This window comes from Trachurus japonicus, chromosome 9 (assembly GCF_045865225.1).
Source record: "Trachurus japonicus isolate A0001 chromosome 9, Traja_1.0".
Taxonomy (NCBI): Eukaryota; Metazoa; Chordata; class Actinopteri; order Carangiformes; family Carangidae; genus Trachurus; species Trachurus japonicus.
The window spans coordinates 14,900,714-14,911,271 of NC_140915.1; the positions used below are offsets into that span (position 1 = coordinate 14,900,714).

Consider the following 10,558-nt stretch of genomic DNA (forward strand, 5'->3'; position numbering starts at 1 on the left):
ATAAAATATCAGACCTACAAACTCTGGAGTAGTGAAAAAGGTGACAACATACAAAACTAAAACCCTCTTCATTCAGTTCAACTTCCCTGGTTGACATAAAAAAGGTGACTGTAGCCAAAAGGTGACCAGTTTGCAGGTGTATAAATAAATAAGTTAAAAAAACAAACAACCTCTAGCAGGACAGTGGAGTGCGTCGACACTGTGTAGGCTAGGACTGATAAACAAGTGTGGGTGAGAAGATGTCATAAGTGTTGTAATCTGGGCGCAGTTTATAGGAGCGTTGAACATTTCTTTTGGCAAAAATATTGCACAATTTCTCCACTCTTTCTTTGCTCTTCACTCTTATATTTAATGTTATAGGTTTTATGATATTTTTTCATCATATTTTTATGATAATGATTATTATTTTTTATTGGTTGATGCCCACCAATCTGACTTGACTGGTGGGCTGGTTATGGCCCGGGGGCCGCCAGTTGAATAGCCCTGACCTAGATTTACCTAATACCATAACTTTATAGATCCAGACAGACACATGCAGGCAACAATGTTCAACAGCGTTAACTATAATCAGACGAACACGAGACAGAAGCTTCATTTACCGGACACATGAGTGAGACTCGGAGGCTCGTTGTAGCGACCTCGCTGTCGGGATCTGCTGTCAGCTTCTCTTTAACTGGAACAAAGCAGGAAGAGGAAACATTTCACTTCATCTGACAAAAACAAGTTACGGCACCAAAAAGAAAGTAACTGATAAATGATAACCACACGCAGAGGACCTGCCTCCACTAATGTTGTGAACCTATATGTGAGAAACTTGGTTTCTATATTTAAAGAAACAAATTAGTGAAACCTGATTTCTTTATGTTTTCTGACTTTTGTCACGCAGGTATGAATGTGAGGAAGATTCCCATGTGCTGTCCACTAAAGCACACTGAACTACGGCAGAGACTTAAAATAAGGAAGTACATTCTTTCAAAATAAGGTGCAGGGGAACCAGTTGTTCCCAGGAACCAGGTTAGTGCATGTGACCTGACTGACATCTACAGTATTATGTAATGTTAATGCTCTGGTAAAAAAATCTTTAGATTCGTGAAGATTTGTAATGTTGTAATGTTTTTTGTTTTTTTTCTCCATAATATGCTTATTATCCTCCTGATTAAATCTATTATGAAAACATATTGACATCATGTCCCACAGTCCGTGGTTTTATCTTGTCTTCCTGTTGTGTTTTGAGTTTATTCTCACTTACAATAAAGGAAAGCATCAAATTCTCAAGTCTGAGAAACTGAGACCAGCTGATATCTGACATAGATATAGAAATAGTACCCGATTAAATTCCTATTGATCAACTTATCAATCAAAAAACGAATGGTTGCAGCTGTAGCCAGGTGTGTTGGTGTTGGTGACTGTGTAGTTGTTTGTGCGAATGTTTTTGACCGGTATGCGTGAAATAATGGAGGTATAGTTACTATGTGTGAATGTTTATGGCCGGTTCGTGTGCAATAATCAGTCAGGGTGCAATCATGTAATACCTGCAGTGTTTGAATGAGATCGGCAACAAAAACGTGAATATAGATAGAATATAAATAGTTGTTCTAATATGTGGATAATATACCATGTCGTACTTTAATCTGATGCGCTATCTGATGCAATACACCTGGCACCTTAAACTGATGTGCACTTTAGGGCACTGTGCAATACAACTTGGTACCCATGCACTCCTGCACTCTAGCACTTGTCACTTTGGCCCAGCACTTTTGCACCTTGCACTTTATCTCTCAGAAACTCTTTAGGTCCCACTACCCATGGAAGTGTTGTAAAAATGTCAATGTTTTATCTCCTCTCGCACATTTACATGTTTTTTATATGTTCATTGATGTGCACTGTCCCACCCAAATAAACAAATAAAGTAAAGTAAAGTAGTTACTCAGTGCTCTGGAGTGGTCTGGGTTCCTGATGCCCTTCATCCGCAGCCTCTGCAGCAGCAGCGGCGACGTCAGCTGCCTCACCAGGTACACAGACATGGAGTAGGTCTGAAAAACAGTCAGTCACACAAACTGTTACCGAGCAGCCCACACAAAAAACAACAAAAACCAAAAGGCTGCATAGATCCGGGTAGGTTTGTGTGCTCTCACTTTTCCAATCTCAGGTGCCCACGTCACTGAGATCTGGTTGGGTACCGCGGACGAGAGTCTGACGAGGGAGGTGATGTTCAGGGGTCTTCCTGGTCTCTTCTGTTCCACACCGTTTTTTGGCGGCGGTGCGTAACCCTGCAGGAGTAGTAGTATAACACATGGTTATTAGTGTCTTCATTGTGAAGCATTGACGCTGGAGTCGGACTGATGTTATTGTTGGTCTGTGAGACAAGTACTTACTGGCAAAGGGAAAAGTTTCCCATTGACCTTTATACACAGACTGTTGGGGTAATTATCCTCCTGGGGGCAACTCGTCTCTGACAAACAAAACCTGATGACAAAGAGGAACATTTAAGAGCCTGGATACATTTTATAAATGAAAATAGCAAAAGACTTAAAGGGACAACGAGGAGTTTCTCCATCGGCAGAACGAAAAATTCCACGACAATAAAAAAGTCTCATATTAATGTGGATGAATCTCCGCTACCCACACTTGTTAATGGGCCCATTTTCGATAAATATATCGTTTTGTCTCTATCGTTATTTTGTTATTATTAGTGGTGGTGGAAATGCTGGTCGAGCCGACCAGCATTTCCTTACTTTCAGTTTCGCGGCGAGTCATTAGAATAACGCCGCCGAATCGCCGTTTATGGTCGGAACTACAACGGTATGTGATCGTCTTCGAACCTCTGACTTTAATTCTTGATGAATGAAAACATGAGTCTGTCTTGCGCCGGTCAAAGAATTTCACGGTGCGCGCGGAGGCTCATAAATGTAGTGTGAAAACGCTTCACTTTTCCAAAACTCCTCGCTGTCCCTTTAAGAGCCTGAATACATTTTATAAATGAAAATAACAAAAGACATTAGTGTTTTGACTCAGACCAGACTCAACAAGAAAACATTCATCAAGCTACAGTATCTCTCAGGATGCATCATCTGAAGTTGCAAAGACTTTAAAGATCCAGAAAATCTCACCTCAGCTGAATCTGAACCATATAGTCCCTCCTGCCTCCTGGTAGAAAGTCCCTGTAAAACAAACATGGTTCAAACTGTGTTGTCTTTTTTCCATCACACACAGCCACATATTCCTCAGTGATCATCGCACATCCACCGTCACCAGTCCTACCTGGATATGCAGACTTCTCGAACCTGCTGTGGCGTCAAGGCAAAGATGAAATATTTTTCTTGGTGGTATCTCTGTGCAGTGCTCGCTCCTGCAGACACACATGACAACCAGGAGGGGTCACACACACACACACACACACACACACACCGCTGCTCTTCACACAACTGAATTACCACGACCCACGCACAAACCCACAAGGTATAACTTCAGATTAAACCTGGTCAGATAATTGTCAGATTGTAATTCTGCAACATTGTTTCCCTTTACATAGATCGCACTGCACCAACACTCCCCACACGCGTTGCCCCTTCCTTGATCAGCGGTGGTAATACATGTTGTTGTATGTGGTTTATACAGAGATAGAGCTGAACCAGGGTCTCTGCAGGTTTCACCAGCTCAAATTTAAGCCTTTTTAAGACCTTTTTAAGACCATTATGGATGAAATTTAAGACCTATCATGACAAATAAAATACAAAAGAAATGCAGAGTCACAAAATTAGAAATTGATTGCAATATATAAGTTGCATGTTAGGCTTGTTTGTAGTTGAAAATACATTCAATAAAGCACAATGAAGTGTCGAAGGAGCATTTTATTGAGCATTTGCGGTAGCGAGGGCTCTACCATAACATTTTTTCCAAGGAGCACGCCTAAAGTAAACTATTTGGGGGCACAAAAAGAAATTGGGGAGTGAAATTAAAAATGTTTATGTAACACATTATTTATTTATTAATGTATTTATCGATAATAATTTATTAATTATTAATTCAACAAATTTAAGACATTTTAAGGCCTAAAATTTAGATTTTCAAATTTTAGACTTTTTAAGACCCCGCGGATACCCTGTGAACAATTAATTAAATATTATCAGGACTGTTTGTTTGCTTATAGTCATATGTGTATATTTTTTCTGTGAAATGTAAAAAAAATATCTGTATCTGTCAAAACAACTGCAATATGACTTTTTGTATATTGTTCATATACTGTATGTACTTGTTTTACATTTTTGTAACATTGTAGTAACAGGACACGGTTAATTCCCTTGACTCTACATCCTGCTGACTTCTCTGACCAACACTTGAAAATAAAACGACCTGGGATAGGAAACAGCTCGGCCACACTCACATCACAGGGCGACAGAGACAGAAAAGATTCCCATGTAAATGATCAACATGTCAGGAGGATATATTATTGATTACTGAGACAGTTGATATGAAAGCTGTTGCTAGTCCATAGCTTGTAATTATGAAGTCCTGACTGTTTTTTGTTTTTTTGCGTGTGTATATATGATATGGATGAACTGAAGAAAGAAATTTAAAAAAAAAAAGGAAACAGCTCGGCCACACTCACATCACGGGGCGACAGAGACAGAAAAGATTCCCATGTAAATGATCAACATGTCAGGAGAATGTATTATTGATTACTGAGACACTTGATATGAAAGCTGTTGCTAGTCCATAGTTAAAAAAAAAAAATTAAATATCTGAGAAATGTGGTTTTCACCTTTTACAGGTTACAACTGGGATGTCATATCTACAACAGCAACACCATTATGAGCAGAACCTATAGAGTTCAATAAGTTAAAACCAGAAGAGAGAGGAAACAGCACAGACCCAGACTTGAAGGCTTGATCAGGACGTCCAGCACATCATAGAAGGGCAGGGGCTTCATCTGCACATCAGGGTGGACGGGGGGGATGAGGGGGGTCGACTGCTGGAGATTCATACTGGTTTCGATGTTGGGCCAAGCGGCTGTTTCACCGGTCAACAGGCTCAAGTCTGCGTTACAGGACTGACTCCTGCTAAAAGAGATATTCACTCACAGTTACTATCGTCAAACTAGCAAACTTGAAATCAGGTGTGTTAAACTCTCACCTATGTATGTATACAAACTTCACCTTTTTTTTATCATCTGTTAAAATCCCATAGCCTACATTAAGCCAAATTTCAAAAATCATATCAAACAATCTTAATACTTATGCCCTTTATTTGTAAGTTGCCATATAGCTAACTTCAGCATTAACAGCTAGTTACATACAGTCTATAAGAAAGGATGTTACTTCAGCATCAAACTTAATTCCTTAACCTGCCGAAGAAACAAATGAAACCTTTCTTTCTTCTACTGATAACCACGTGTCGCTTACAAGGACTAACTTTCAGAAACTGTTGCACTGAAGCATCTGGTCTGCCCTGAAGAAGTAGCCTACATGATGACAGGACATTTTATAAACTCATGTTACACCAATAGAAAACACACAAATTGTTGCTGTAATAAATTAGAAAACATTTGTCTTGTCATAAGGTAAAACGTGGATTTGAATGGTTTTAGTGTAAAGGTCTTGGATTCAACCTGTCTTGAGCAACAGAGGGAAGCTATAAACTGCACATCTGGCTGTGTAATGATGTGTCAGTCCTGTTACTAACACCTGCAGCAAATCCTTTCACGCAGGTGTTCATGTTCATGTTCAGACTTGACCTTCTTCCCCCCTACTTACAGGTTTACCAAACTTTACACTCCCACTTAACAAGCTCCAACCCCTTTTTGGCCCTTATTACAACCCGTAGCAGCTCCCATTTGTTTACAAAACGTGCATAACGCCTGAGTAGCCTGTCCCAGCCCAGAGCAGCTGTTATCCTCCTTGCAGCACACATCAAAACAAAACAACCCACCTTTCCCTACCGTCTGACTTAGTTATACAGCTTTTTATCAATCAGATTCTGGTTTAGTGCAACTATATGACTGAATTAACTGTCTGCTAACATCAACTTCTCTGTGGGAGCACCAGCAATTCACTCAGCAGCTCGATAACAAATACACAAAAAATACAGTTTTCAACATGACAGCGCACTGGGTTCACTAAAAAAAAGCTAAAACGATGACTTTAAACTGTAAAAACGCTGCTAATCCAGATACCCAATACACATTGTGTTAACTTTTTCTGCAAACTAGCTAGGTGTTGGTGGTGTTTTTAGCTGCTCGACCTCGGTTCCCCTACTACACAAGTCGCTTTATAACTCGCGAGATAATAACAACAGTAGATATCAACGTGTTTAAACACTGGCTGCAGTAACTAGTTCATGGTTTTTGTGTAATCCCAGCTGTGTGTGTGTGCAGCGAGCTAATAACAACAACAACAACAACAACAACAACAGTCTCTAGGCGCTTGGCTAATGCAACTGTTAGCATCGAGGCTAACTAACTACCGAGTCGTAAACGATCTGTTGTTGTGGGGAAGAAAAGAAAAGAGAAAAAGCTCCTTTCCTGTCCTGCCAGTGCTCTGTCCATCGGCCCAGGAAACCGTACACGGATTATTGTGTTGGTTACAAGTCATCGATGCACAGCGCAGCGTTCACACAAGCTAGTGCCAATCAGTGTTTTTCTCTTCGCCTACCCGAAACTCCTCATTCTCCACCATCTTGTTGTTCAGGTCATCCCGCCCAGCGCGCAGCACTTCCGGGTGACGCCACAGCAACTGGCCCTGATACCCCTTGTGGGCTCCCTGACCTGAAAAAAAAACAAGGAAAAAGCTAACATAACTTTTATTATCAACCTTATTATTTTAATGGCAAAATTTCATATTCACAAATGTAAGTTCATTAAAAAAAAACCTTCCTTTACTGCTTTTAACAGTGAGCTCAAGCAATACATAACCTCCATCAAATTTTCAAACAACCAGAAAGCGATTAAGACTATCAATATATGTGGAAACTTGAACATTTTGTTGTAAACTTATAAATTCCCCCTGGCGTATAATATAAATGTGCTTTATTAATTGCATTTTACCATGAAAAACTATTTTTGTATTGTGAAACAAAGTTTTGAATAAAAAAAAAAAAACCTTGTTACCTCCTCCTTCTTCTCCTCCTCCACCACTCCCTCCTCTTCCTCCTTCTTCTTGTTCTTTTTCTTTAGTTTTCCTCATAGATATATATACTGAGTTTTTCTAAAGAAACTGCCGAGGCATCTCCTGCCTCACCCCGTTCATTATCAAAATACGGTGAAAAACATGTCCCTGCACTTTCCAGACACACAAATGCTTGAAAATGTAAAAAAAAATATAAATAATAATAATAATAAAAATATTTTTAAAAGAATATCTGTCTTTCGATTTGGTGTCATTGGTGTTACTGGTATCACAGACCATTATTTTGAAAGGTTAAGAATATGTAAGAAAACTCCCAAGGTCAGAAAGAAGAAAAAGAGCCATTTAAGACAACATTGTGCCTCACCCGCCTCCTCCACACTCCAGTATTTTCTTTTAGTCTATTTCCTGTTCACCTGCCTCCAGTGGTGGACAGTAATGGAGTAAATTTACTTGAGTACTGCACTGTACTTACTTGAGTATTAGATTTCTTTGGCACTTATTAGCTATTCTTACTTGAATACATTTCCAAGACAAATATTTTTACTTTTACTTGAGTTAATTTCTAGGAAGGCTGAAAAGTAGCTACTCCTTACTAGGTCTGCTCTTTTTTTTTTTTTTTTTTCTAAAATCCTATTGAACACAAGCTGTGTTTGTCAAAGAAGGAAACCCTAACCCCTCAGTGCAGGTGGTTTCAAAGAGTTAATTCTCAGAAACAATTAGTTAAAAGGTCCTTAAATTAATTTAGAAAAAATCAGAGTAATTCATTGATGTGAAAAATAAGAAATGTACTCTTACTCTTACTTTTACTTAAAGTAAATTTAAAAGCAAGTACTTTTTTACTCTTACTCGAGTAACATGTCGACTGAGCTACTTTTACTTGTAACGGAGTAAATTTTGACCAGTAGTATTTGTACTTTTACTCAAGTACTGGGGTCGAGTACTCTGTCCATCTCTGCCTGCCTCATATTGAGGTTTCCTAAAGATGATCATGTTTTTTTAATTTGTTTTTTAATATTAGGCTACTGATGTTTCTTTCCTGTATGTGTTTTACTCTTATGGTGCTATATGGACTTCAGCATCTATCTATCTATCTATCTATCTATCTATCTATCTATCTATCTATCTATCTATCTATCTATCTATCTATCTATCTATCTATCTATCTATCTATCTATCTATCTATCTATATCTATCTATCTATATTCATAATAACTCATTTCTTTATTTCAGAACCAAGGGGATCCATATAAAGCACAATAAAAAGAGACAGGATAAGAATAAAAAAGAAAAACACAAAATACAAAGTAGCTACAGAGCTTTCCCCACTATTCAGTGTAGGCCTACATACAAACATGTTCCACAGTCTGGACGAAGATATCTATCTATCTATCTATCTATCTATCTATCTATCTATCTATCTATCTATCTATCTATCTATCTATCTATCTATCTATCTATCTATCTATCTATCTATCTATCTCTTTTATTTTAGACACATAGTCCATCTGACAATTAAGAAAATTAAAAGAGAGACAGAGAATGGGGGGAAATACATGATTGTGCAGTACAAGACAGAATTTACTGTAAAAAAGGGTCACGCTAACATGCCACTGCAGTCTTGTCTTCTTATTGCTACATGCCTCAGTTAACAATTAATGTCTTATTGTGCACTTTATTGTTTATTTTTACTTCAGTGTTATGTCCTGTCTTGTGTATTGTATTTTATTCTGTCACCGTGGGACAGTGAGAAACTGCTTTTTCGATTCATCTGTATGTCTGGTAGGATACATGTGGTTGAATTGACAATAAAAATATTGAATCTTGAATTGAATCTCAGTGGTCATTCTCAGCTTTGCCCATGAAGCGGTGTCCTCCCCTATCAGTAGTCATTATAACACTGTACCACATGTTTTATCATGAATACCAATGAGATTATTGGATTATTGATCCATTTAAAAGGGTTCATTTAATGTAACAAGGTGACGAAATACTGTCCGTTGTCACCAAGGAAATACCACCTTGCAGGGACCGCACACAAATCTGATGCCTTCAATGCTGTGGCACATCATGTCCTTTTAACTCAGCTCAAACAGTGGTAAGGATGGCTCAGACTGTTTTTTCAAAACCAGAAGAAAATTGAAAACGGCTTCAGCTTCACTTAATGCACTGGCAGATGTGTAAGGTTTGGATAGGCTATTAACATTTAATTACTACAGTAACACGTGTCAGAAATCTACAATGTTTATACAGTCCATTATGTACTGTTTACCATTACATTTTCAAATGTTAAAATGTGCATGTTTAAAAACTGTCACAGTAACCTCATTAATCTCTTTAGTCCTCCTAGGCTTTGGTTAATTTGTGACACTTGACCTTAGAAGAAGTATAGCTAAGTAAAGCTACTGCTTGAAAACTTTATCTGTCTCCATCCAACTGTTTCTTTTATCAGCGATCCATTGCATTAAACATAGGCCTATTTTCACTGAGCACACACTGTCATTATTTCATAGGGAGTTTTCTTTAGCAGGCGATGTGCTCTCCCCGTACCACACTGCCCCTGGTCTGCAACTGTTCCTCCACTTTTCTCTAAGAAGTGAGGATGTACCTTGTTGTGATATTTACCCCAAAATCGTATATTGCTATAATGTTTGGGATATTGACATTTGCCTTAGACATATGATAAGCTCGTGACAATCAGTTTAATAATGAAGCATGTAATCAACTTTTCTATAATTGGTGTAATTACTGTGTTTTGCTCTTACAGCCCAGAGAATGACATACACATGACAGGGGAAGTAGCAGTTACACACAGGGACTGAGTGTACTGGTTGTTTGATAAACAATTGGGATATCTGGTCTTCGTACCTAGTGTAACTGTGATAGTCAGCTGACGCAGGGGAAAGCTGACGAATGCGGGGGGTTGCGTGTCTTGTCCTTTTCTCTTTCTCTTGTCCCTTGTTTAATAGGAGCTATCAACAGCTGATCAGCACCAAGCATGAGATTGGGGTCAGACACGAGGTCATGGCGTACGGACTCCAGCCAATGAGGATGCACATTACATCAATTAGGCTACATCATATCTTGCATTTGTGTAATCAGTAACTATAAAACCGGACAGGGACAGTAGACAGTATCAGACTTCGTGAACTGATGCTGCTGCGGCATGTTGGTCAGGGAAACTTAGTCTGGTCCGGAGCTCTGTACACGATCTCTTTTCCTAGTTGATTCTTTTATAAATAAATATCTAAAATTTTGTAACTGAACGTCTCCTGCATACTTCATCAAACGAACACGCGAGTTCAAGTTTTAGGTGTAGGGAACAAAAGTGTGGGTGATGAGAGTTAGACTGAATAATATTAGCCTCACATACATTCAAACAATAATTAGGTACTGACTCCATGGACTGGAGACTCAACCAGTGAGAAAAACCGTCA

The 10,558-nt window shown here is 38.7% G+C and overlaps 1 protein-coding gene across 2 annotated transcripts; it reads right to left on the minus strand.

Moving 5' to 3' along the window:
• Window positions 1–547: 547 nt before the first annotated feature.
• On the minus strand, window positions 548–6,729 carry LOC146981156 (E3 SUMO-protein ligase PIAS2-like). 2 transcript variants are annotated; one of them, XM_085786135.1, is made up of 8 exons: window positions 6,651–6,729; window positions 4,873–5,057; window positions 3,262–3,349; window positions 3,111–3,161; window positions 2,376–2,466; window positions 2,136–2,270; window positions 1,928–2,033; window positions 548–673 (listed from the first exon to the last, which is right to left on the minus strand). In XM_085786135.1, exons 1-8 carry the CDS (start codon window positions 6,662–6,664, stop codon window positions 558–560), a joined length of 786 nt encoding a protein of 261 aa, XP_085642261.1. In that variant the 5' UTR covers window positions 6,665–6,729; the 3' UTR covers window positions 548–557. The 2 variants fall into 2 exon arrangements, with proteins under 2 accessions (XP_085642261.1, XP_085642260.1); XM_085786134.1 differs by having other exon boundaries at window positions 4,873–5,060.
• Between the last annotated feature and the right edge of the window lie 3,829 nt (window positions 6,730–10,558).

What these genes read in the sequence shown, in the direction of transcription:
- LOC146981156 (XM_085786134.1), bottom strand. An exon ending in ATGGTTCAGATTCAGCTGAG is followed by an intron (nt 2,467 to 3,110) that starts GTGAGATTTTCT and finishes CTTTGTCATCAG; the next exon opens with GTTTTGTTTGTCAGAGACGA. An exon ending in AGACCACTCCAGAGCACTGA is followed by an intron (nt 674 to 1,927) that starts GTAACTACTTTA and finishes GCTTTGTTCCAG; the next exon opens with TTAAAGAGAAGCTGACAGCA.